This window comes from Phallusia mammillata, chromosome 4, assembly GCF_965637545.1.
Source record: "Phallusia mammillata chromosome 4, kaPhaMamm4.hap1.1, whole genome shotgun sequence".
Taxonomy (NCBI): Eukaryota; Metazoa; Chordata; class Ascidiacea; order Phlebobranchia; family Ascidiidae; genus Phallusia; species Phallusia mammillata.
The window spans coordinates 6,531,151-6,558,458 of record NC_137255.1 but is presented as its reverse complement, the minus strand read 5'-3'; the positions used below and the strand labels follow the sequence as shown (position 1 = coordinate 6,558,458).

The 27,308-nt window shown below is 36.1% G+C and overlaps 3 protein-coding genes across 3 annotated transcripts; 1 reads left to right on the top strand and 2 right to left on the bottom strand.

The window, feature by feature from the left end:
* Window positions 1-740: 740 nt before the first annotated feature.
* Window positions 741-11,785, bottom strand: LOC145225115 (dickkopf-related protein 3-like). The gene is made up of 8 exons (XM_080091761.1): window positions 11,489-11,785; window positions 10,267-10,397; window positions 7,908-8,025; window positions 3,446-3,541; window positions 2,742-2,917; window positions 2,070-2,257; window positions 1,801-1,871; window positions 741-1,456 (listed from the first exon to the last, which is right to left on the bottom strand). The coding sequence occupies exons 1-8, from the start codon at window positions 11,706-11,708 to the stop codon at window positions 1,269-1,271; spliced, it is 1,188 nt and encodes a 395-aa protein (XP_079947887.1). The 5' UTR covers window positions 11,709-11,785; the 3' UTR covers window positions 741-1,268.
* Window positions 11,786-15,635: 3,850 nt separating this feature from the next.
* Window positions 15,636-26,557, bottom strand: LOC145223806 (acetyl-coenzyme A transporter 1-like). The gene is made up of 10 exons (XM_080090191.1): window positions 26,127-26,557; window positions 25,772-25,953; window positions 25,526-25,697; window positions 25,102-25,213; window positions 24,620-24,831; window positions 20,762-20,943; window positions 20,267-20,387; window positions 18,141-18,252; window positions 17,692-17,798; window positions 15,636-16,859 (listed from the first exon to the last, which is right to left on the bottom strand). Exons 1-10 carry the CDS (start codon window positions 26,355-26,357, stop codon window positions 16,698-16,700), a joined length of 1,593 nt encoding a protein of 530 aa, XP_079946317.1. The 5' UTR covers window positions 26,358-26,557; the 3' UTR covers window positions 15,636-16,697.
* LOC145222271 (phytanoyl-CoA dioxygenase domain-containing protein 1 homolog) lies at window positions 21,531-24,355 on the top strand. The gene is made up of 8 exons (XM_080088362.1): window positions 21,531-21,554; window positions 21,673-21,823; window positions 21,912-21,988; window positions 22,282-22,419; window positions 22,772-22,930; window positions 23,383-23,517; window positions 23,699-23,811; window positions 24,148-24,355. The coding sequence occupies exons 1-8, from the start codon at window positions 21,531-21,533 to the stop codon at window positions 24,314-24,316; spliced, it is 966 nt and encodes a 321-aa protein (XP_079944488.1). The 3' UTR covers window positions 24,317-24,355.
* Window positions 26,558-27,308: the final 751 nt, after the last annotated feature.

Below are 27,308 nucleotides of genomic sequence, written 5' to 3'. Positions count from 1 at the left end.
TAACGAGATGGAATCAGTGTGAAATTAACATCCATTTTGAAATTAAGTTGGTCATAGATCAATATAGATAAACTGCACTGATATGTTTACAATAGCGACATCGTGTCTAGGAATATTTAATCATGCCTGAAATCCGGATTTAGCATTGGACACCCCGCTGAAGAATTCTTTAGCACATGCTCGAACATGATTGACAAATCTACAAACCGTGACTTTGCTAAAAAGCTGCATAAATACGTATTTATGTTTGAAATTTTCTTACTATCTGTCTTAAAAAGTGTTTTTTTTTCAACCAGTGGTGGGTCAGGTAGGCGTAATGCTAAAATCTTAATTTTAATATTAGTTTGTTTAACTTTTGGAACTAACTTAATAAATTGTGTGTAATCGAAAATTTACTTTCAAAGTGTATGATAAGCATATACCGCTACATAAGTATATTTACAACAAGGCGCCTATATGTAAGTTATTACAACAAACTTATAATAAAGAAATTCTACGATGTGCCGTTTTAAACACCTTTTCCATGGCCATGTTAGAAAAAAGTTTAGAACCACTGGTCTATAATGACACTTTTCTAGATAAAAGTCACCATTTAATTCGTACACTTTAAGGAGCTTATGGTTCTTGTTACCAATATTTTATCACACTTAACATCTGATGTTTGAAGCGCCGGCCTTTGATCTAAGTATGTTTCTTGGCTACATATCTAAGCTGTAAAGCTACCTAAGAAAAGCGTACACTTTGTGCGGAACATTTTACTATTACATACAAGTAGAATTATGCAGCAAACAGACACAGTGTGCAAAACATGTTTCTTTTAAATACCTACTGTACATGGACTTAGACTTGTTTATGCCACATTAACAGAAACATAACATTTTACCAATTGAATTGTTACTATAGCCTAAAAGCACTTAAACACAGATCCAAAAACTTGTAATGCTTTTGGTTAGTTTTAATGTTAAGCAAGAGTTTAGACAATTACGAGTGATATAACTTTGAGCCAAAACCCAAATTTGAGATTCTAGTCATACTCTCGTTAAAAATAATTTTTAGTTGTCTCATTCACAAATGATTGGATTTTCGCAAAACAACCAAAACACAAACACAGAAAACAAAAATGTGCAAATCAAGACAGAAACACAAGCCACAAACTAAAAACGCAACAATCAACTGTACATTAAACACTTTTTTGTCGATTTTATTTTTTTCAGATTATCGATAAGCTGACGCCACAAGTCGATCATGACCACGTCACAAACGTTAGGTTACATCATCGGTCCGTCATCGGGTTCTTCCCGGGCCTTTTTAGAGTCCTTGTGGACAAGAGGAACAACTTCGTCAAAACGTTGGTCATCCTCGCTTTCTAATCTTGCCTGCCTCAAAGTGTCGAATACTTGGGACGAGTCCATCCCCTTGGGCGGCACTCGTAGGTTTAGAGGCAATTCGCTGGTTTCTTTAAAGTAAAATAGTGCGTTAAACAAAATTAATTTAATACACACATTTTTGTTTTGTGCCTATCTGAACTTTATGTTTCAGCGCATATAATTTGCTTTTTTACAAATTTTATAAGCGATTGTTTAAAATTTAAAGGAAAATTCCCCCCCTTGGTTGGGAAACTAGAAGAGTTAAATTAAATGTATAGTTTTTTGATGTAGAACGAATGCATTAACTTTCCCGGATTTGCATTTAAATTTGAATTTATAATAATAATTATTCAATTTAGGGGAATGCACGTTTCAGTATAGATTCGGAAAAATGGGCAATTTCTAAATATTTTGTTTTTTTGACTGGTGTTACCTTTTCTAGGCTTCTCACAGTGCAAACCAGCATCAATTGATATCGGTTGTGGAGCGTACACGACTCTTTGTCTGTAAATAGTACAGGTGGTTAAATATTAGCACAAAATAGGGTTATAACTATAGTTATATTATTATAGTTGCATACTTGTAAGACAAAATGGAAAATTATTTACTATTAGAACAGCTTTTTATTTTGCAACACTAAAACCTATCACCTTATCATTTAATAAACAGAAAAAAAACTGACAGGCCATTTTCGTAACTGACCTTTCAGCACAGTTTAAACCGGCTTCGCAGGGACAATAGTAATCGTTGTCGTCCACAAGAACAATATCTTCAGTGAGATAAATAGTTTGACTGCAGTGTTGATTTAGCTTTGCCAAAGGTTTGCATATTCTCTGCAGCAGTTTAGGGTCTTGTGAACAGCACATTCCATCCTGGCAGTCATCAGCGGTCTGTCAAAAAAAGTTAAAACTGGTTGCGGTTTTGGTTATCCAGTATTCGCATGCGTCTATTATTGTCTGTTTACTGTTTTTGTGTTGATGTTTTTCTCCTATTCCTCTTTTTGCGCTCTTTGTTTCAAACGTTTCGAAGAGAGCGATAATGGAATGAAAAAAAGAAACACTCTCAAAGAAAGACACTCTCATAAAGATAAAAGTGGAAAATGGGAAATGAAACGAGGTAGGGTGATATTACAGTTGTCTGCTTCCCATTCGACAAGCGCCCTGTACATTCCCCAGCAATATTTATAATCCCCCTGAATTATTTATGACCATGTGTAGCAGGTAACCATCCGTCAAGGGTTACAAGTTTGGACGTGTAAAGGGACACTTTGGCGCTCTAATAAACGACAGTGCAGCAATTTTTCAACAGTATTTATGTCTCAAACGGGCAAAATCTTGATTATCACATCCGATAGAAGGGTATTTTCAGATTTACCTGGCACAAGGTTCCAGGACTTCCCCTCTGGACGTTACGTGCACATTTGCCCAGCACGCAAAGTGCCCCCTCTCCATCGTCGGTCGAGCAACACTGGGCGTCACCAATGCACATCATTCCGACCACGTGACATTGACGGCACTCGCTCATTTCCACCGTATCGAAACAATATTGACCTAACGAAACGCAATAAGGGACATTTTTAAACCTTTACTCTTAAAGTGAGTATCAGCCAGAGTGCTACGCTACAAAGCAACACAACGAGGGTTGTAAAATATGCCTTACACTACTTACACTACAGTCTAGTGTCTAGACTCTAGACCACGTTCGTGTCACAATTTTGGGCTTGGTAAATCGAACATTCCGATCTCGTTTGGGCTTTCAACAAACTTTCGAGTTCGGCCCGTATTTGCGGTTATACCTATGGGTTCGGGCCCCAATTTTAGGCCCGCTTATAGCCCTGATCACACAACAGCCCGACCAAGCAAACAAAAAATGAATGCTGAAACTAACTTTTTCGTAATAATGGTAAAATGGGCACTCAAATTTAAAGCTTCTTTGTTAAGGCTGCTTGCTTTGTTGCTGCACACACTCCAAGTTAGATTAACTATTTTTTTAAGATAAACGAAGAGTTACCACGCATATGTCCTGCTTGTTGAGCGTAGCACTCAAAACAGGGCAAACCCCGAAGATATGTATTTTACCTGATATACATGGATTCAACCTGGAACAATGAAAGTCTGGTCCCCTTGGGTCTATGTCAGGTGCTAGTTGGACGATGTCCGACAACCAGGTCGATTCTGCGTAAAATAAGCAATTTAAAACTACTATGGCGCCTATTTCAACTTTTTCAAATATTATGCACATGTATAATATGTTACAATAGCAACGGAATAAAAAAGGAAATCCACAATAAACACAAAAAATTCCAGAAGAAAATTAAGAAACTGCGCCAGACAGTTTGCCGAAACAAGTATTTCGCATAGAACTATCTACAACCAGTCCTCTCAAGAAGGATAAAGATGTCTATTCAAAAGTACAATTGTTCCGACCTCTAAACCCTGCAGCATAATTACATTTTCCAGCAACGACGTAAAAAATGAGACGCTGATTGCACTAGTTCCTTGCCTTAACAGTCGTAGTAAAAAGGAACCTGCTATAGTATTGCCCTAACATTTTGAAAGGAGGATAATGTTCCAAATACGGTGTGTTTTGAGTGCTGTGCTCTTGTTTTGCCTATGTAGGCTACTATTATATTTCATCTTGATTTGAAATGAATTACAACGATTTTTTGTAGTGTTAATTGTTGACGTTTGTTTGTTCTTGTTTGTTACGAAAACTTGAAGTTTAGATGGTCTAATCAAGTCTCTAAATTCAGTTGTTGGATGCAGTACTGATAAAATAGCCATTAATGTCCATTAAGTTATATATCATTGACTAGATCTCACCAGATGATAAAGCTTCTTTACATCGTTTGTATTTTAGAAAATATGCAGATTTTTATTGGTTTACATTTCGTGCTGTAATAAGCACCAAATAATAGCAGTTTCGGACGGTAAATACCATAATAAGCTAGTTGACAAGGCAACGGTTTTAGTAATGGGTCAACACCATTAACAGCAATGCTTGTCAATCACTGTTTTCCTTTTCCAACAAAATCCTTGGATAAAACAGAATCAAACAGTTTCGCATAAATGGCATCATCAGAAACTGAAACCAAATTAACCTTTTCTTTTTTGTTTTAGAAAACTGTGGTTATATATCGACAACTGAATCTGTAAACTGAAACGCGGAGATTCCAAAAACCTGCGTCAAGGAGCAGAAATATAACCTAAGAAGGCTAAAGGGCAACTAGGCAACAATGCAAAACCGCTGGAATGACTGGGCATGTGTAGCAACAGGATACGACAAGGACAGGTAGAGGTTAGCAACATGAACCAAGGGACACAAGAGACATCAAAAGATCACGCGTTGGCCGCTGCCGATGTATTGATTCCATGCGCGTAATTTCCTGCAGCAGACGGTCAGTGGGCGTGTTTTTTGTGATCTATTGGCAACCCTCTTTGGGCTTTGTCACAGTTTTGTTGTTTTGTATTTAAAGAAGGTGATTTTTTGCCTGTATTGATTTGTTTACAATTTGAAGTATAGGACAAACTAAACATGCAACAATTAATTTACAAGTAAGGGATTTACTAAGTTTAATTCCCAAAAACATTCAGTCGTTCAGTTTTACCAATTCTGTAATTGTTTATTGATTAAGTTTGCTGTATATAAAATTAGCGTTTAAAAACTTCCAAAATTCAATTGATATCAAATTAAAACTAGTTAAGTAAATTTATTTTTTGGGGAAATTTCTTAAAAAGAAACTGGCTCAACAATGTATTACGTTTGTTTCCTAAAACAACGACACAATATACTCCCTTTGGAAAATAACTTCTTTGATACGCAAAAAAGGCCAAAGCTTAAAAAGAAGCGTTTTTAAGTCCCAACAGAAACAAAAACGCAATCAACATTCACATATTAACCGCAACCAATTGCGCCACACCATCAGATGAAATCATTTTTCGAAAATAGGACCTATCTCAAAATCTTGTACCTCAAGGATTTGTTAACAACGTTAAACATTCATTAAGTCATAGGTGACCTCAGCATTGATGGATGAGTAACTCGAAAGTTTACGGCATGTGCTAATTTATCCGATGCCGTAGTGATAACGATTGATAATGGTGTTTTTGGCAATGAGCGTGTATTGAAAATCCAATTTCGTTATCGCCGATTTTAGATGCGTTTTTTCTCGGAAGTGAAATAATAGGTAGGTGTGGTGCACCACCGAGTTGATTGTATCATAAGGGCATGAAGTGCATTTAAGTATGATCAAAGTACAGACTAAGGCAGTCTACTTGCTTAGTGGATTACTAATCGTTGTTGTATACACACTTTGAGGCAATTTACCTATTGCCACCGTCTTTAAAGGGGGTTTGAAATAATAATTTCGAATAAAAACTGTCCATACAATTTGTAATAATTATTCCAAGTTTAGCTTTAAGCTTTGGTAAGCAAGTGACATTTGGTTTTTGATTGAAAAGATTGTTTACTGGCGAACTGTTCATAACCCGGAACAAACTCTTCTTTTTGCTATGACCTTTAAGTGCATGTACGTCAATCGGACCTTCAGGGTTACTTAAGTTCACAGCTAGGGCGCAAATAATTTAACAGCGGGTAATCCCCTTGAGGTCAATACTTGTCGATATAATCCATGTTGATGCATTTTCTTCCGCTCCTAAAATCTTGTTACCTACTTGTTCCGCGGGGCAGCCGCTACGTCCAATAATCTAAGGATACCGCAAATTTAAACATTCGTTGCGAAAACCCCGAATTCCAATTGCCGTGTTATATACGTTCTTAAGTGGTATTTGGGCATATGATGGATCTTTCGCAGTTTTATGTGTTGTATAGTTGGGTCGTTTGTGGTCAAATATATTTGTCGATGTGCACATTGGGATATTGCGTGTTTGCGTTTAAGCAAATTATAACAGCAAGAGCAAAAACAACCACGATTAAAAAAAGTGCAAAAACAATTTGAAAAAGATTACGTAAGTAAAGACTATGGGGTATACAGATTTATAAGATTTAGACAGATGTGCTTCCTTTTTTGTTTATTTCGATGCCCAATAATTTACCCTAATTGTGTTTAAGTAGGTCGGCGTTAAAAATTGTCAGGGGCACCTGCAAAGGCTTTTTCGCCCTTATCGATTGTTCAAAGTATTGATCAGTACCGGAAAAGCGTCTGGTGAACCTGATTTTGACATCTTGGGGATTAAATTAAAACAAAAACTCCAATTCATTACCAAAAGAACCAAAGTGTGTTAATTGAATCCAAGATTTAAAGAGAAATGATTTTAGTTAATGACTCGATTCAATTGGTTGTTACAGTCGTTGGTTGTGTTCAATGTTTAGATTTCGTCACCAGTTATACCATACACCGCAATGTGTAGTTTTTGCTTCACGTCAAGTGCTGTGTTAATGCCGTCGAATTTGAAGGTTTTAAAATAATTTCAACCGTTAAACTGAACAAAACATTTCACCGAATTTTCAACTGCCCTACAATCGAGATCACAAAAAGTTTTATTATTTTTAAAAAGTGGACATCCTGGGTGTTTGTTTTTTTAATTTGGTCAGGCGAAGAATTATCTTTAGAAATTACGCGTAAAAAAGTTCAATTGTCTTGGCATGTTCGTGGAACCAGCCAACATAATGGCATTGGAATTAATCCATTGAAAGACCCGACTGACACGGTGTTGCATTATTGGGGCGTTTAAAACACCTGGGAACATCAGTCGTTGTCTTGTATGTCAGTTTGATTGTCATGGCTTGGTTTCGCCTTTTTAACCGTGGCATTTTAGCATATGTTTGTCGCGTGCCGTGCGCAAAACGCCTTGTCGTTTTGGAAAAGAATTCTCCCCATAGACATTTTAAGAGCATTTCAAGAGGTGAAATTTCATGTTTTGCATTTATGAAATTGCCTAAAAACTTGAACTGTTTGTACAGCATGTCAGAGTTGTAATTCGGGCCGGGTTTGGGTTTGGGTTTGGTGCGGGCCGGATTTGGGCTGGGTTTAGCCCGGGTTAAAGTTGGGTGCGGGTTGGGTTCGGGCTTCGTTTTTTTTAGGAAACGGATTTGATTCTGGCCTGACATCAATTTCTGGGTCCATAATTCTAGCTAAGTAGCTAGTTGCTATAGACTGAACCTAATGCCCAACAGGTCCAAACGTTTTGTTTAATTCATTGTCTATTGTTGTTCATTTTGTATGTCTTCTTTATTTCAGGCCTAAACGGGCTTTTCAAAAACCATTCGGGTTCGGGCCGGGTACAGCAGGCCCGCTTACATCTCTACAATAAATTAGCTTGTAAATGAGTGTTACTTATCCTAATAAATAATTCGGCTTGCATAATTGTCTCTTAATTTGCACAGTGCCCATCAGTTATGTCACTTTTATACACTAAATTAACACTTAAACAATACGTGATTCCCAATTCTGGGAAGTTCCAAATCGCTAGGGAAATCCTATCTAATCAGCAAGATTGCTTGGAAAGTTCGTTCTGTGGTTTGGGTCTGGTGTTTTCCAATTACAACCTGTAATTGGGTGTAAATGTATTTAATTCCTACCTAATTTTCCATTTGACGTCTTGTCAATACTTTGTTTCTCGTCCAAATCAAGATCACCCACTTTAGTGTGATAATCCGTAGCGTTGTGGTAGTTGGGCGGCAACAAATCCTCCACGTCCTAGTTAAACGAGAGAGTTGAATTTAATATGTCGTTTCCTAATTGCGGCAGCCAGTCGAAAGCAATCCGGTTTGGTCTGGCAGATTGGAGTATATTAAAGGGTGTGTCGATTTGTGCCAAACCCTTCTGCTCTTCCGCGACAATAAAATACAAAAAATCAATTTTTAATGTTGGTTTATCTGTGGTTAAGCAATCGTAATGGTTTACCGGGACATTATCCTTGTGGTGTGTGTTGCCCTTTTGGGTCTTAACATGACCTCGGAATTAAACTCTATGCTCGCGCGTCTCAGGCGTTTCTCATATAGCACATGTTTAACATGCCAAACATTTTAGGCGCGGTAAAACTTAAAAATGTACTTACACCTTTTTATCTCTAAGGTTTGGTCAGTATTAAATAACGGTCGTTTTAAACATCGTGAAATTCCAACATGTACGTACATCCAAAGAAACGTGACTATTACTCTTGGCTCATCCGACAAAAGTCCGCGCCAAGTTGGCTGCTTTTGCGAGAGGTTTACGTCAATTGGGAAAGTTGGGCCATTTGTCAACAAACATAACATGGACATTAGTGTTTAGTAACGACCAAATGGGTTTGCACAAGCCAACTAGCTGCGTCTTGAGCGCCAAATACCGAACACGCCCTCAAATGATGTAGGTGCCCCTTTTCACAAACAAACATGACAGTTTAATATCAACAGTTGTGGTTTAATGTTTTTTTAATTGACTTTAGTTATACTGTTGTAAAAATGAGTTAAAGGTAGACTATATGGGTTATAGGTAGACTATATAACTTGCCGTACTTAATTTGCATCAAGCTTAAATAATTATTGTTTTTTTATTGGATTACATACTACTTTACATGCTACTGTTTAACACCATTGACCTATAGGTTAAATCAGGTTGGGTCGCATAGAAAATTGGATTGTGTTGCAAATTTTTCAAAGCCAATATTAAAGCATGCACTAATTTTCCATTCTTCACTTTTAAAATGTCATGTTATTTTTGACGGGACAACTGCCACGTTACAGACGACTTATGAGCATCAATGCAGCAGGTCACCATAAACCGCATTGCTGTACCGCAATGGAAGCTTATTGGATTTTCGACTCTAAAAAACGTCTTTGATTCTGAATTCACAAAAATATCGCATATCTTACATAAGATTCGCAGATGGTGTGAAAAGGGTTTAAGCCCATTGATCCGAAATTCGTCGCGTCTAGTATGTTACGTCAAAAATGTGGATTTGAGTGTGTGTTTGCGTTTGATCAACAAAGAGACGAGGAACAGATGGCGCGAGGAAAATCGATTCTGGGTCTCCGGTGTGTTTTCTTTTGATTAAACGCTTTAGCGAAAGATAGGAGAAAATAACGTATTTTCGTCTGTTAGTATCCGGTCTATTGGTCAAAAAAATCTTACTCTGAGTTTTGGGTAAACAGCGTTTATTGGAAACATAGTATCCAAAATAGCTTGGAGTTAAATTTGAAATTAGGGCATCGGGCACAAATACTCACTAAAGGTTTAACAAAATTTTAAGCATAATGGTAAAGGCAATTATAATTGGTGGTTATTTTTCATGGTAAATCGTTTGTTTAGAGTTTACAGTTCATGAATGGGTGGGGCTTTTCTTATACACCCCTCTTTTCGGCGAAAGGTTAAATAAATTTAGATTTTATTATTTAGATTGTTTTTAGGCTTACGTGGAGAATTGCACAAACCCCGTTTATCAACTTGATTTTAAAACTGATAAAATAGATCCGGCATTCCAATCGTGGCATTTTTAATAGACTTAAAAAGACAATCGTTTAAGTCAGCGGTTCCCAAACTTTTTCATATTTTTTTCAAAACGGTCCCTTTGCCATTATTTTGAGGGCTCGCGGTCCTTGAGCCTAAATATGTATTTCATAAAAACGACTGTTGATTTCAGGATTTTAGCTAGTTATGCAAAATTGCGCATAAAAGTCATCCAAACACAGCTTGTGACATCACAGACAAGACAAATGCACTACAATTTTGCGCGAACAATTACATTTTTGTTAGTTGTCATTCAATAAAGGCTATTGTTAAGCAATGAAGACAGTTGATTCTCAATTCTACTTTGATTTAAACTTATTTAGTGGCACAAACTGACGCCAAATAAGATTATAGAATTACTTCAACCGCTTCGCGGTCCCCCCAAAATGGCCTCACGGACCCCTGGAGGACCGCGGACCCCAGTTTGGGAACCGCTGGTTTAAGTTGTACCTGAATTTGGTCCAACCATCTTCCATCTTGCTTTTCTTCAATAATCGACTGCAGAGCTTGTAGCTCAGCTAACACGTCATCTGAATTCTTGTTTGTAATTTCGTTTGCTTCCTTATTTTCGTCAGTCGGATCTGAAAAAAGTAAATACAACCTACATGTCAAAATTGGTTAAATATACAGTGAAAGATTACTGAAAAATAAGCCTTTTTGACTTCCGGAAGAGTAATTTATTTATTTTTTTCTAATGCGTATGTTGTTAAATTACAAGGTTATTGCATTAACTTGTAAGGGCCGTGCAACGAAAACATCATCTTTGTCAAAATATTTAGGTTATAACAGTTTTTGTTTTCTGTATGTTTTATTCTGTTCAAAAAATAGAAGTAAAAAATTAACCGGTTTTGACCCTTAGAAACCCAAATCTACAGTGACATTCACCTCAAAATGTGATAAAAAGCGTTTACGGTATAAGCAGGAATAGACAATGTCATTCATTCCAGTCTCGACCTATATAGAGAGTCGCATGCAACAACCGTAATATGAATTCCCCGAACTGTCATGTCGACATGAAATATTTATCACAGAGGAATGAACGCATCGGTTTAATGTATAAGGCCAGGTCGCGGTTTTGAACGCGCGAACGCGAATAAAAATCGATTTTGTTTCCTGCTGCTTCGTGTGAAATCATAATTTAAATATATCGATGATATGATTCCATGTGCAATGATTTTGAAATGCGAATAAGTAATGTATTTTCGATTGCCTTACATATGCGTACGGGAAAATGATTTATGTCTGTTGCGGCTAGAAAATATATACGTTGCAGATAAAAAAGTAAACGTAGCATATTATGCAAAAATGCAACTTAATTTATATCCAAATTAGGTTGCCTGTTATAAATATCCAAAATTAAATATGATACGAAAACATTTTAGGACGAACTATTGTTAAACAATTTATTTAAATTACATGTCCTGCGTGGGTTATACAAACTTTTTTTCAACATTCTGTTCCAATGTTCTATCATCTAACTTACATGCTTTTCCAGGATAAAAAAGCATTTTGGCTCGATGTTAAGTGTTGTACATTATACTGGTTAAGGATTTTGATATGGTCAAAACGTTTTCTATTTTTAACTTAAAGCCTATACAACTTACAAAGTTTTTCTTGACCTTAAAAATCCTACAACAAAGCGAAGACGTCAACTTATGTCACAAAATTATACCTTTTGGCTTCTTTGCATCTAAATCGTCCATTATTTCTTGCATGACAGTACGGTACAACAAAACCTCCAAGGGGTCTTTCGACTCGGTGATGATGTCATCATTGGTGACGTCATACGGTTGTACTTCCGGCCGTCGAGGTTGATATTCGGCTGGGTATGCGAAAGTTACAGCGAAAGAGATTAGACAACACAGCAATGCTCGTGTTTTCAAACAGTACATTGTGACTGTGGGTTGTTTTTAACTGTGAATAAAACCAAAGCAACTGACGCTAGTCTGGCGAGAAAAATCATAAAGGTTATCGATTGTTTTATAGCTGTCTCGTCTGTTTTCTTCATGCTTTGCTGTATTTAATTTTTTCCCAATAGGAAAAAGGGCCATTTTTGCTTCATAATTCAAAGACGGTTGCCAATTGCAAGAAATTCTTAAAAGAAATCGAATGCATAAATTGAATCGTAAAAAAACTCCATTTGATGTTATTTCACAGAAACCTGTTTCAAAGGGTGCAAAACGTAAACTATATAAAATTTGCTTTGACTTGTAATCTCATGTCAACCTCGGCCCATAAAAATCTCTTCACCTGCCTGAAATCAGATGTCATTTTCACCCTCCCTATAAGTTTCAAAGCAATTAAGGACTCATATTGGTTTACAAATCGGAACCTAGAATCAAATCGTGAACGGCCAAGGTCTGATGCTATCTTTGTCTGTCGATAAACTGCCCATCCTTAAACGATTTCGTGACCACTCAAATCGAACCACAAATGCAGAGCTTCTCGGTAGCGGCAGTTTGCTTTTATAAGAGCCTGGCCCCTTGCCTTCTTCCTGTCGCGACGGCGGTTTGGTGTGCATTATGTAGACTGGTATCAGTTTTGAATGTGATGATGTTCATTTCTTTTTTGGCATGTTTTGTATATCGTTTCAAATGGACATAATTACTTTGCGACACTAAGAACATATTTTTCATTTTGACAACTTTGACAACGTTTGTTAAAAGAATCCCAAACCTAATCCAAATCTTCAATTCCAATACTTTCCTTCCAAAATAACCCGCGTATATAACAAACACAAAACTTTGCAAAGTTTTGACAAAATTCGCCACCCACGATCACAAGACCTGTGCGAAACACGTTTGGAGTGCAAGTTTAAGCATGTCCCATATTATCCAGTCTGTATCCGACCACTCACTAAATAATGGATAAACACCAAATGTCAATCACTTATAGAAAGCGTGTGCAAATGCAATTTATTTTGGTTCTCAATTCCCAGCCTAACAGCATCCAACCATCACTACTAATTTCAGAGCAGTAGACTACACTAACAAAGCATATGTACATGTGTACTGCCGTTGTACAACAGCAGTGTGTATTGTCGGTTTTACAAGGTAAACAGTTGTGATAATAAATATTTTATGTGTACACCGTGTGAACGTTGATGATTTTAGACGTGAGTTTACGTTTCAAACTCTACCGAGAAAAAAACGCACACATATGGTAAAGAAGAAAAACATATTATGTAAAAAAAACTCTTTTTTCTCCCACTGTGGGCCACAAAGCAGAAGCAGGCAATTTACTGGTAGCCTTAAAACTGAGATCTCATAAACGATAAATACAAACAACAACAAACAGTAGACAACGCGTTGAGGTCAAACGGTTGGATTCGGGCGTTGCTAAACGATTAGGATCGTACGATAAGTCAAAAAATGACAAAAACATTGCCATTGAGGTATTTGGGAAATTCGGAGAACACAAAAGGACGTTTCACGTTGCGGTCATTGGATTATGTACCTTCGCTTAAATAGGAAATACGGTTACCGCATTTGTGGATTAGGCGCGATGTAACGTACGGCAGCTAATCCATCTACTCTTTTGATGTTTAGCGTGTTTTTTTCATGATAAAAGACATGAGGTAAAATGCTTGCTCAGAACTTTGTGCAAAATACGTTTATTTTCCTCAAAGAACCATTAAAAAAACTATTTTATTTACCTGATTGCATTTAACCTTTTTTAATTATCCAAATTTTCACTGATTGTATGGTTTCAAGCCTCAATTTTTTTGTCTTAGTCCGATTGAACTCATTCGGGGGGCTAGCTTAGCTGTTAGTGCTGATTTTAAAGCCATTTTGACAAGATTTGTTTGGGTGCCAACAAACAAGAGGGTGAAAATCGACAATAAACTACAACAACATTAACTGTCGTCAACGACGTAGCCCTAGGGCGAGGTCTTGAACCTTCTTGTTACGTCATAATAGCCGGCATTTTGTTGTGGAACAATAAACAAACGGACCTTTGAGTGAGCTAACTGCAGTTGGGGCTAGCAATTTTCAGTATCGGAGATCTAGATTTTGATTTTGGATTGACAGCATTTCCTGCGCTTGCGGCAGAGATGACTCTACCGGTAATTCCCTGTCAGACAGACTAGATGCAGCTTTAATCATTCCAATACTGTTTTTGTCTTTTTATGGGCCAAATCAAGCGTACTTCATTGGAGATTGTTTTGGTTTTGGGAGTTTTAAAGTTCAGTAGCAATAACAGTCATGTCCTAACTGTTTAATGACAATAAGGTAATGCGATTACTTTCCCGCTAAAGTGCCATAATCTGTCCGTACTGAAAATGGCACTGAGCGTGAAAGCCTAATTTGGGTTCCGTCCGTTTTATATGACTGTAAATACTAAACAGTGGACCATTATTACTAACTTTATAGGGGATATGACAACAGGTTATACGTTCGGTTCAAGGCAACTTTTATTAAATCAACAACATCACTAAACGGCAACATTCGTTTTGTGAAAACAACACAAAAATCGCCATATTGTCAATGGAAATATTTGAATGTGTGCGAGTGTGCGTACATGTTTTAAATACCATTAGTTAACGCGGAAAAATCAATTTTTATGTTCAAATTTTACGGTTAATTTCCTCCAATATCATTTGCTGCACAAACGTTCCATTATGTCGTAAAAATCCAAGCCAACTCAAAGAGGTTATACGTTAATGTGATGTAATCTGAAAACCTTAATCAAAAATCAGATTTATTCATCGAAAACGTGATGAGGGCTACCACGTTATTCACAACTTACAGACAACGATCAGGTCAAGCTGTATAGTCCAACGAGTAGGCCATTGGTAAGCAGCTATTTTTAGCAGCTTCCATAAGGTGCCACTTTACAAGCCCAGCTTTATGGGCTAGCAATCAAAACAATACAAGACTTTCAAAACCGGCTGAAGTAGCGGTACTTATTACTCTTTGCCTTAAGGTAGCCAAATTCAAGTGTAATTTTTGACAAAAGTTGACGTTTTAATGCTATGCCGCCACATGTAATTGCATAATTATCAAGTAAAACAAAGCCTAGAGTGCGGCGCTTCGAAAGATCACTGAAATTTTGTTTCCTGAATAAATGCTTCTCACACGTGGAAGTCAAATCGGTGCTAGGTGCAGACCACCACTGGTTTGTGAGATGATAACCATAGTTAAAGATTCGATGACAGTCATCGAATGTTTTCAATGAATTGTTTTAAAAGTTGTACGGTGGTACGGTATTGTACCAAAGCGTGTCAAAATCGGTTGTACCGGTAGTTGATTTGTAAAAGTATCTTCCTAAAACAATAAGTTTGCAGTCGCTCCGTTTCTCTTCGTAAAGTCATTTACTATTGTTTGCAAAGTTTTAATTGTGTTTTTGTCTTTGAATTATTGTTGATAAAGTTATGTTTTTGTTACTGTACAGAGTTTACGACAAACTCGGGTCGTTTTAACAATTTCAAGTCGATAATAACGATTTCTGGTTAAGAGAACCAAACGGCTTTAAACACATGATGTTTCAACTATAATTTCACGGTTTTCCTTTACAATTTGCTAATATAGGTCAAAAGAATACACTAACAGCTCGTGAAAGGCAGACAGCCCTCAATCTGTGTACAAATCGATACTAAGATAGCACCTATTTGATGTGCAGGTGCCATATGCCCTATGTTCGTCTTGCAAACAAGCACTTGATTTTGTCCATATTATTTTCACGGTTTCGCGCATGTAGCATCACACTTTTAAGAAGGTCACTATAGCGGATTTAGAACTGTTTGTTAATTGCATGAAAACCAGCTATTGTGGCCGTAAGCACTGAATTTCTACTCAATGAACACATAACATCAATACTTTGTGAACTGGGTCAATTCCTTTGTATTCCGCGCAGTCAACCCTTCGCACAAAATTCACCAAAACAGGTTACTGAATGGCACTAAAATGTAAAACTGGTTTAAATATCTATGCGAGTGAAGCCCTAGGAACAGTGGATAATAATATCAATATACATAACCAAAAAAATGATCCATTGGTATACCTGCAAGTGCTATATTCGGTCAGTACTTTTATTGCTCACGCATTTTTTGCACAAAATTCGTTGGTAAAGAGTTCCTTGCAGTAAAGAGTAAATTTTCGCAAAAATTTACAGTCTTATTGGATCCAAAATTGCAACAAATTTATGAGACTTTTAGGACAGCAACTTTATAGCAAACCTAATACAACCCCCACTGGCAAACCTAATACAATGTACAAAACAACGTTTAAAAGTCGAAACGCCACAACTTAAAGATAGCAGAACAATGCACGTCTAAGCAAGACAGAAAAAAAGGTTTCTATTATATCATCCTAAAGCTTGTACAGCTACTGTAATCAATAAAAAGCAAAAAAGCAACACAAAAAAGTAATTTATCAAACACTTCGTCGATAAATAAATACTTTGGTGATGATTGAAAGGCATAACAAAGAAACGTTGAAATTCTGTACTGTTCGTACAACCCTAATGTACTAGGACAGGACCGTCTTCAGAACGTTATGAACCAAATATCAACGTATACTATATTCCATATAGTCACAGTATATCATGTCGAAGTAGCAGCACAGTACGATTTAATAGGGCAGCTGCTGCGCGCCACCTAGCGGACAAAGACAACTACTGTCATCCTAATGTGATAAGACGTCCCAGCTAAGAATAAGTTTCTACTCCGAAGTGATTGTTAGAAGATGCTTACGGGTAAACACTAAACAGCTTTCCACCCGCAAACCGTTTACGTCCCAAATAAAATTACAACACGTTTTTTTTACAATTGATATTCAAAAAACAGTTAAATCGACCAATTTCATCAAAACACCGACAATGTGTTTGGCAACACCCAACTGCATAAAAAAAGAAACAACGATAACTATTGGTTGACTTGATCACGTGGGGCACTTCCAGCGCTCCGGATCAAGCTCCTGAAGACGTCGTGTTGTCCTCCGTTTCCAGAATAACCATCCGATCCCGAGTATTACACACACTACAACTTCTATATAGTAACCGTCAACCGACATGTCACACTTTCCACCAGCTGCTATACAAGCCTGGATGAAACAAAATATACTTCGTTGGCGTTTGTGGGAAACAATGTTTTGTAAAAGGGGTCACCAAACCCTTTTTCCTTACAATTAACAAAAAGTTGGCGTTCGAACGAAGGCAACTTTTAGTAATATGCCTTTGGCTTATTTTATGCGTCCTGTGAAACTAGGTGAACTTAATCCCACATGTTGTTGCAGAAACACTTTAACAGTATTTATCTTTTAAAGGTTAACTCAAGATTTAGTTTTTCCAAGAATTAAGACCAAGTAGGCTACTCCCGCGGGCCCGAAAAAATGACGTTGTGGGCGGATTCTGCCTGCGGGGAGTAGTTTGGTGACCCCTGATCTATAAATATAGAATGATAAAAGTCTGGCCAAGAGTCATTGCATAAAAAATAATGAGTTAGGTTGAGATTACTTCGATTGGTAAAAGAACACATAGGGACACAATTGCACTTGACAATCATCAAGCCGGAAATAGCTGCGCCACGTTGAAACGTTATGGAGTGCAATATAGTGGACGGCACAATTGGTGGATGATGACTATACGTGCTGCAACTACACCTTATTATGAAGCGTTATGCGGCGGGAGCTCACCAGAGAGTGAGTTTGGCGCACTGTGAGTATAACACCACTGGGGGAACGTTGGTGGGACAAGTCGAGGGGGCATAAAGTCTAATCCTGACATTCAAATTCTAATCATTAGGTGAAAACATTTTAAATCTAAATCCGCTTAACTAGAAACTGAAAAACCGTTTCAGAAATAAAATGTCATACAGTTTAAACAACAATGTTTGCATGGGCCTCAGCATAAAGTTAAAAATATTTGCAAACTTACTTCTTTAGTATCCTTGTTACAATACTGAATCTCAGACTTCCCTCCGACACAATAGTTGGTTGTCAGATCCTCAACGAACCACAGTGCAAGGGTGCTGGGCCAATTTCCTGAAAACATTGTTATATTGTTATAATCTCGTAACCTTGGTTGCTTAAGTGACATTTTGATAAACAACAACTTTGCATGGAAAGCTCACTGGTGAACTTTGTGGGGTTGAAACCTAGAATATGTCCTAATGATTAAATAGTTTTACATAATCAATTAGTTATGCCATTTTTTGTAACTAAAAACCCAGAAAGCTATTTTTTATGCAAAGATGGCAGCCTACAATACGGTAATGCAGTGTTTTTTTACCCCTTTTAAGCCACGGAACATCATTTTTGTGATGATTAAAAGGTGTTAGGTATGCACAGAACATAATGCCATCTCCTATATAACTTAAAACTCACCTCCCAAGTTTGCCACAGTGTTAAGTAAAGTCATGTACGTTCCTCCAATCCTAGGGTCACTTATTTTTGCATTAAAGGCCATCATAGACACAAACATACAATACAATGCCACCTAAAGCGAAACAAAAACCTCAAAGAATAAAACAAACCACTGATTATTTTAACCAGAACTTAGATACCCTACTGTTAAGTTTTAGGTGGGTAAATCATTTTGCAACATGTAACTTTTTTGTGTTTATGTTATGGTCTTGCAGGAGTTTCCTTAACAACACATAATTTTTTCAAAAAATAAATTTAGCCAATATTGAATGAATAACCTATGTAGTTATTCTCATAATTAAACCAGCTCAAAAAACATGAACAAAAAATATTGTCAAGCATTGTCTACCATTCTAGTTGCAACACATTGATCAAAAACTAGAATAGTGGTTTTCCTATATATTGCCAGTTTATATATACTACATCATATTTAACGATGTATCACATATACCATTTACTATATTTATAATGGATATATATTTGGCACCTACATTTCATTGGGTCCCTATCTTTTTCCTGGCACTTTATAACATAATTGTTTCTGCAAGCATAATCTAATGGGTCCCCACACATCTGCATAGGTAACAGTAAAAATAGGGCACAATCATTGTTAGATATTTACCAATTTACTATACACATCATTTGATCTACACATATGATCGTTTTTGCAAGCAAAAACGAATGGGTCCCCACACCCACGTTTGTGTGGATTTATGGTAAACAAACATCCTGGTTATTTTTAGATTCTTAAGGAAAAACTTAACCAACTTTAGCCTTAACCCAACTTAAGTTTTGTTTTTTTGCATCATTATTGTCATATAATTACAAAAAAAAACAGTAAATAAGAACAGGAAAAATACCTTCAATTTAATCTCATGCTTTGACCTTGATATTATTGTTGAAGGTCAGTGTTTAAACACAATTTTCCAAAACTGAAAATGTGCTTGATAACTTAATAAAACGACATAGCATAGCTGCGCAAAAACAGCTGATTTCTAAGCACCAACACAACTGTCTCGTAAAACGTCCGTCCGGACGTCAAGCTGAGCACTCCCGCTGCATTCACACGCCTTAATCGTAAACAAGTGAATTACTACCTTGAGAGTTGAGACTTCTATCTGACTGACAGTGTACACATATTGTGGGCTGTAAAAGTAACTATTTGGCTGATTAAGGCAAATTTTTAAATACTAAACAAATAACCTACTGCAAACAATTGTTTAACATTTCAGCACATTAGGGCTTGTATTTCTGGCCTAAAACTTATTATTTTGGGGTTTAAGGGGTAAAAATGGGTGAATCCAATAAAAAGTTACAAAATTCTTTAGAATAGCTTACATTGCACCAACCAACAAAGCATGAAACCCCCAGATTATGTACTTGGGTCAGTCAGTACAGCCGTTTTTAATTTTTTTTGTATTGGGGGCCTGTGGGTGAACCACTGGGTCGTTTGGGGTCAAACTTCAGGAGGATCAAATTTGGAACAATAACTAACATCTGTGCAAATTTGAATACATTTCAAGCACTTTTTCTTGACCAAACGCATTTAACAAACCAGCGTTAGACAGAAACGAATATTTTGGGGTTTAGGGGATAAAAATGGGTAAATCTTTTTTTAAGGTACAAAATTCTTTGAAATACCTTATATTGCACCAAACAACAATGCATATAACTCCTTAATGAAGTACTTTAGCAAGTATAGCCGTTTTAAAAATTTCACGTTTTGGGGGGCTATGGGTGAACCGAAGAATCAAACGGGGTCAAAATTCACATGGACCCTCTTTAGACCAATATCTATAATGTGTGTAAATTTGAAAAAGTTTGAACCATTTTTTCTTGACCAAAACGTGGGAACAAATCCGCGTTAGACGGAAAAAAGAAAATAAGAAAAAAAAATATATTCAGGGAAGGGGACCCATAATAAAGTCGTATTTCCTGGCTTAAAAAAAGATATTTTAAAGGTTTTTTTTGGCAAGGAAACACATGTTATCAAACAAAACTTTTCCAAATAAAATCTAAATGACTTATATCAAGTTAAAAGTGGTGTAGTTTTACAGAACTTTCGTAACATGTATCAGTTATCTTACTTGATGACAGGAATAAGTGATGAGAACAAACACGAAGTAGCTGTAGGGGTAAGTGCCATCTTCTTCTTTAAATAAAGGAGTGATGTACACCAGCAGAGCAAGCCACATGGTGAATAGGATTCTAAAATACATAGCTTTAACTTATATTCCATTATCAACTCAGGCATTGTTTTAAGTTTGCACAGCATGGAAAACAAATAATTACTTTAAGCAAACATGTTCAAAATGCTGCCTATAAGTATAATAGGTATTCAATGTAAGAATAAAGGGGGGGAAATAAGAGTTGCAAATAATTGAAAGATAAATTTTTCTTTCACTGTAAAACTTTTTGTGATAAAATCCAGATGTCAAACTTCCAGTGTTTTATGACATACCGTAAACCTCTCATTGGAGACTACAAACTATTTAAATGTTGATAATAATGTCACCTAATTATAAAATAGGTGAAAAAAATTCCCTTTTTGACAATAAAACAAAAAAGAAATAATACTTTACCTCCATCTAAATGCCTTTAGGAAAATGTCCAATGGTTTTGGGCCCGATGTATACTTTGCAATTAACAAGGGCAACATAATTTGCAGCGGTGTCATGGGAATTGCCAGCAGGGCGAGACTCTCCTTGTGAATTCCACTTTCTATCAGCTTTAGACCGACAAGTGATTCAGAGGCAAATCCAACCTACAAAAAGTTTTTCTCGTTAAAAAGTAGTGAAAATTGTCTGTTTTATTTTTAATTGTTTACAAAATATATTTTGTCAATACCCTTTTGTTTTTATTTCTGAATTGAATGGTTAAAAACTGGTGTTTCAGTCATTTTCTTTTTTTGAAAAAGCATATGCATTACATCAGTTATTCTTGAGCTGTGTGTTGTGAGTAATTTCCATGTGTGCTGCCGTGTATTCCCTATTTTAAAACACAAACATTCCCTAGATTTTTGGACTTCATGACGAAATACTGGTGTGCATGACAACATTTCATTGCTTATATTTTAGATACAGGTAAAGTTGAAATACTAACATTCTTTGAACAACTTTTGTTATGTTCACCTGCCAAGTGTGCCGCAAAATAGAAACTTAGTTCTTTAATGTGCCCCATGATTAAAACGTTTGAGAACCACTGCATTACATGCTTTGGTCTGCGCATGATGCAAATATCATAAGTGCTTGGCAAACAAAAGTATGATACTATGCCCAAGGCAAACAAGCTACGAATTTGCTTGGTGGTAGGTCAACGTGACTAAAGTTTAGGCTGCACATTCTTAGAAATATGAAGACATTATATACAGAAGAGGTCAGTCGTGTTTCCAGTAACAAGCAATTGGGTATTTAATATTTGGAATGCTACACTTAAGCCAAATAGAATAGTAATAGCAATGGCAAATTGATTGAGCTGTTTTTGGACATGACAGGTTTTGCAGCAAAACACAGAGCCATATGTGGATGGAGCAACTGGTTTTAGGGATTGGAGTACAGTACACCAAGATACCGGTTCATTTGGAAAGAATTTTAATTTTCCTGATTTTAAGCTGACAGATGAGCAAATTAAACAATACAATAAAGGTTTGTGGCTGTAAATGTTATTATAATTGCCTAGAATCACATTCTGATCAATTAAAGGATAATTTGGTCTCATATATTTCTGTTTCAGATGGTTATCTTGCACCGGTTAAAGTTCTAAATGATGAACAGTGTGATCTGCTGCTAAAAGACTATGAACAGTTTTTGGTAAGTCGACATAAAAGAATTGTAGTTTTGCAAGATATATTTGTTTCCACTAATGTGTTTCATCTGGTTGCACAATGACACAACAACTGGCAATTTTCAGTTTTCAGACTGTTGCATGGTTGTCGAAAAATATAATAAAAAAATGATAAATTCTGCCCCAAAGTGCCCAGTGAGTTTGTAGTTAGTGATGTTTTCGAAGATTTTTAAATCTATGCACAAATTCATGCAGTTTTGGTGAATTTGTATTCATGAGCTATTGGTAGGTTTTCATTTTTAAATTTTTTTTCTTGTAGGATGGAGAGGGGCATCCTTTGTTTTATGAGTTCCATAAAAATCAAACAGGGGACATAAACAATGTGCTTATGCATGCACTGGGTCATTGGAGAATCACTAGAGCTTTTCATGATATTGTATTTCACCCAGGAATCAGTGTAAGTTTGAACCAACTGTTGCCCAGTTATATTACATAGCTTACTGTTGCTACATAGTTCTATATACAAGTTACAGTTCTAGGAATTTAGATATACTATCTGAGCAAGTCACTTTTTGTGTCTAGCATAGTATATGACAAAGGAGTTGCAATCTTAATGTCATGTAGGAAACACCAAAGAATTTTGTTGAATTCATATGTGTATATATATATATATACAACACAACAAAACTCATTCTATGTCCTAATTTCTCATGCTGTTAATTTAAACAAACCATTTAAATTTTGTACTTAAAAAGTGCTAGAACTTAAATTGCAATTACATTTTTCTGAAATAAACTCCATTGCAACAGGTACCATCTTCTCAGTTGATAAATCCAGCAAAAAAATTTGACAAGGTCAGGTTTTGGCATGACCAACTATTTGCAAAACCAGCAAAGTATGGTGGATGTGTGGCTTGGCATCAGGATTACAGCTACTGGACAAGAACTCAACCAATGCTACATTTAACTGTAAGTTAAAATGAATTTTGGCTTGTTCATTTACTCAACTGCGAGTACATACCATAAAAAAATAATGACTGAAAAGTGGAAAAATTTAAGTTGTTGAAATAAAACCTTCGTCTATTTTTTTTACATGGGTGGCCTTTAAACCAGTGGTTCTCAATCTTATAAGAACCGCATACCACCCGATATCTTTCTCCATCACAGCGTACCACCTATCCTAAACCCTGTTTGAATGGATGGATCAAGAAATAGGCCCAGTTTCTCGCCCTGGCTAGCATATATAGCAATTTTGAAACACTGTCCAAAACATTAGTTTAAACTTTAGACCAGACTTTAATTAGGTATCACAGAAAGCAATTTTCTGCACAATTAACACTTATGACTTTCTTGACCCCATATGCAAAAAATGAGGTAGCTTGCTTGACTTTCTACACAATAAAAAATAAAATTCTTTTCAGATTCATGTGGCCTTAGATGAGCAGACTGAGGAAAATGGGTGTATTCACTACATTCCAGGTTCACATAGATGGACTAGAGAAGGAAAACCCCTTCCTGTTACAGACTTTAATTTTAAAGATATGGAATCAATTAAGGTACTTTTTGCATCTAGTCAAACGGTTGTTTCTCTAAAAATTCACTACACTGAAAGTCAAATTGTCATTTTTGGGTACTATTATAACTGAAGAAGAAATGAACATGCAAACCAACAGCCAGCAAACTTTTTTTGTTGAAAAAACTCAATTGAAATGACTCAAATGGCAATTTGTTATGCAGACAATCTTAGCTGAAGAAGAAAAAGAGAATTTCAAACCAACAGCTTGTAAACTAAAGAGGGGAGAAGCTAGTTTTCATCACCCCCTTGCTGTACATGGCTCCTACCCGAACAGGTAACATCAGTGCTACAATTGTTTCATTATTTATTTTCTTCAGAATTTTGTAACATATTGTGTCTGCCATTCTACAATTTGTTGGTCACAGTTTTGATTAAAATACGTGTTTGAAAAAATATAAAATAAGTGTTTAAAACATTTATAACAACCACTCCATTTTAGTTACCACAAGCCTTCACCCATCACATTAATGTCGTAAGCTAAATGTTTTTAGCATGCAAAATGTGCCATAAAAAGTATCTTAGGAAGGTTGCTAATCATTGATCTAAACAACAAGCGCTGTTTGGCTAAGCGCCAGCCTTCACATGTTGATGACCGTTATTGTTTTATTAGGTCCGATAAGCCTCGAAGAGCTGCAGTTGTGAATTATTTTGCTGATGGAGTAAAATCTAACAGTGATGAGATTTTGCTGAAAGGGACAGATCAAATTGAAAAAGGGCAGAAAATGGGAGGGCAGTTTTACCCCCTAATCTTTGATCCCTGTGACTTGCAATGTTTTTAGAAATTTTGTATATGTGCAATAAACAACAGTTCAATTCAAGATTGCTTGTGATGTATATTTTACCACCATAAAATATGTTCACAAACACTGAGGTTATTATTTATTTGTAATTTGTAACTTATGAAGGACACCTATAGCAAAAATAGAACCTAAGAAAAAGGAAAATCTTGGTAAACTGGAATATTTTGTTTAGAATGGGCATTGTACATGTAAAATAAAATCAAAGCCGTTCTGAAGTGATAGCACTGGATAAAAGAATAAAGCCTAATGTTTGGACTATAATAGCTAATCCATTTAACATACCTTTACTGTTAGTAGGATGATCACATACTGAAGTACATTGGGCAGGCAAATAATTTTCCACAGTAGTTTGTAGGCTGCAAAGATCCCATTGGTACCAACAGGACCACTACCATCTTCATTCACTTCTTCATGTTTTTGCTGATCTTCCTTTTTAAACAGCATCACAAATGTGGTGGTGACGAAAAACACAATGGACCAGAAGTACATAAAGCCTGAAAATAGTAACAAAAAGCATCAGGCCATTGCTATAGGAAAACTATTTGTCGGGGTTTAAAGCAGCACAATAGCTTTTTGTCTGTATTGTTTGCAAATAAACAGTATATATATATATTAGTCCTAAATTATCTTTTTTATGTTTTTGTCACAAAATCTGTATTCACTCCTGTTGTAATTAGAATCAAACCCTACTGTTAAGTGTAATAGATTATCTTGGTGCATAGGTATATATTGTACTTAAAAAGGAATTTTATGTGAACACATACTTGCAAGTGTAACGACTCCCTCTGTTTGGGGCTCAATGCGAAGATACTTGTTGCAGAAATCAGCAGATTCCAAAGCAAGAAATACAACATACCCAAGAAAATAACCAGCAGTCTGAAAAAAAAATGTTACATACAATAGATAAACATCCGAAATTTTATGTAAAAAATAAAGCAAAACTGGACATAATATTGACATGGTTTGTTTCAGCAACTCTGTCTTCAAATTTTGTCTGAATTTTTTTTAAAAGATTTTAGAAGGCTGCATGAAATTTATCGCATGAGCATTATTGCAAGTTGTTTTTTAATTGTTGGACATAAAATGACAGCAACAAAACAAACTTTTAATGCAGCGAAGTGCAACATTACATGTATATGTGTTGTTAAAAATTTAGATCTGTAAATATGATAAATCGTATTGTCTCACCTGGCCAACTGAGTTGCATGTTGAAGCCAGACCAACATTCTTTTTGGAAAGCATTGTTAATGCCCAACCATCAACAGCTATATCTTGTGTAGCAGCACAGAAGTTAAGAATGAAGAAACATATTGTGAGATGAAGGATGTTAGGGTTTGAGGTATTTAGTATAGAATCCAGTCTGAAAAAAGTAGGGACTATTGGTATAAGAGTTTTAACTAAGACAATTTATTTTCTATTCTGACAAATAATTACCCATAAGATAGAATAAGCATGACCAGTCCAATGCAGTACTGTGTTGGTACTAGCCAACTTTTTCTTCGTCCAAACTTTGCAAAATATGTGCTATCTACAATCGGGGCCCACAACAGTTTTAAACTGAATGGCCAGAACACAAAACTGAATATAGCTTGTTGGTGATAATCAACATTTTTGCTCTGCAATATACCATCAAAGAACAGTTTAAATGACTTGAAATTATTTTTTTCTCCTAACTGTAATTTGGTAAAAGTAAATGAGAATTATGATAAAACATTATTGCCTTAGTCTCATTTTGTATGGGTTAAATTACGTACATTGGTCAAAAAAATTCAACAATCCTGTCACTTACAGCCAAGAGCATGGGAATACTTCCAGCCAAACCGAGTGGTATTCCTTGTAAAATATACAAAAACAATAAAAGCAGAACACTTGATCGATCTTGGTACCACCAAGACATTTTCCTTGTTTCTGGTGGTTTATCGTCAATTAGAGGAGTGTGGTTGTTGCCATTGCTTTCCTCCAGGTTTAGCGATGTGTTGGCTGGATCCTTTTTTCTTGACCTTGTTGCGTCATAAACCATCTCCCTAAAGAACTGACTGGGCCTAGGCCGAGATTGTTGTGGTTGGAAATGTCAATGTGTTATTTTGGGCTTGATCCGATTTGTTATCTTTGTTAATGGCCCACTCTTTTGTCACAATATTTTGGACTGCAGTTCGTAGCACAAAACTTACTAGAAAATTGATACAGAAAAACCTTATGAAAACAATGACTTGATCAAAATTATGCAAATTGAGATTAATTTAAGGAATAAAAACATTCTTGTATAAATTGATACATTCAATAAAATCTACAGTCTGCTCTGCACTCAAGAATAAAAGACAATTTTCAAGTTTCCTGAATCTGAAACTAAATTTAAAGACATAGTATAAAATTTGTTCTATGTTTTATTAAACAAAAATACTCTCCAAATTGTACTTATACCTTTTCTACAAAAACCATGATCTTCAAGTTGAATAACCTAAATAAATATGACAACAAAAATGATTCACGTGTAGAACCTGAAATCTTAAAAAGACACGGTTCACTTATAAAATTGGGGAATCCACTGGTATTTAAATGTTGAGTCATGTTGTTTATGCTGACTGGCATATGGCGCAACTGCGTAAAGATGACGTGTAAACGAAAACAAAAGGAATTATTGCGAAGAGGTTTCGCCATCTATTTACAATTTTGCGATTAGAAACCTCACAAACAAACGATTTATCGCTCGCCATCTTTTTTGCCCTTTTCTGTTTACTTCTCGTTCACTCAGCTTTTTTCGATTGTTTATTCTTTATTCCGTACATTTTTCCCACTCTTCACCTTGTTTGTTTAAATCTTGTGATGATTTACTAAAGTACTGTGCATATGCAAGTCTACCCATGGGCGTCCGCAGCGGGGGGCAAGAGGGGGCGCTTTTCCTGGAACGTAAACTGAAGACGTCGTGGGTCTCCACCCCGTTAAACGCACTCAATACAAGCTGTAACTGTAA

Coding starts and splice junctions, on each gene's coding strand:
- LOC145222271 (XM_080088362.1), top strand. CDS start 21,531: ATGAAGACATTATATACAGAAGAG. Junction 21,989..22,281: donor AAGACTATGAACAGTTTTTG/GTAAGTCGACAT, acceptor TTTTTCTTGTAG/GATGGAGAGGGGCATCCTTT. Junction 23,812..24,147: donor CATGGCTCCTACCCGAACAG/GTAACATCAGTG, acceptor TTGTTTTATTAG/GTCCGATAAGCCTCGAAGAG.
- LOC145225115 (XM_080091761.1), bottom strand. CDS start 11,708: ATGTACTGTTTGAAAACACGAGCATTGCTGTGTTGTCTAATCTCTTTC. Junction 3,542..7,907: donor GACGTCAAATGGAAAATTAG/GTAGGAATTAAA, acceptor TATTTTACGCAG/AATCGACCTGGTTGTCGGAC. Junction 1,872..2,069: donor GGTTTAAACTGTGCTGAAAG/GTCAGTTACGAA, acceptor TACTATTTACAG/ACAAAGAGTCGTGTACGCTC.
- LOC145223806 (XM_080090191.1), bottom strand. CDS start 26,357: ATGGTTTATGACGCAACAAGGTCAAGAAAAAAGGATCCAGCCAACACA. Junction 18,253..20,266: donor TCACTTATTCCTGTCATCAA/GTAAGATAACTG, acceptor GTTTCGCTTTAG/GTGGCATTGTATTGTATGTT. Junction 17,799..18,140: donor CACTGTGGCAAACTTGGGAG/GTGAGTTTTAAG, acceptor CAATGTTTTCAG/GAAATTGGCCCAGCACCCTT.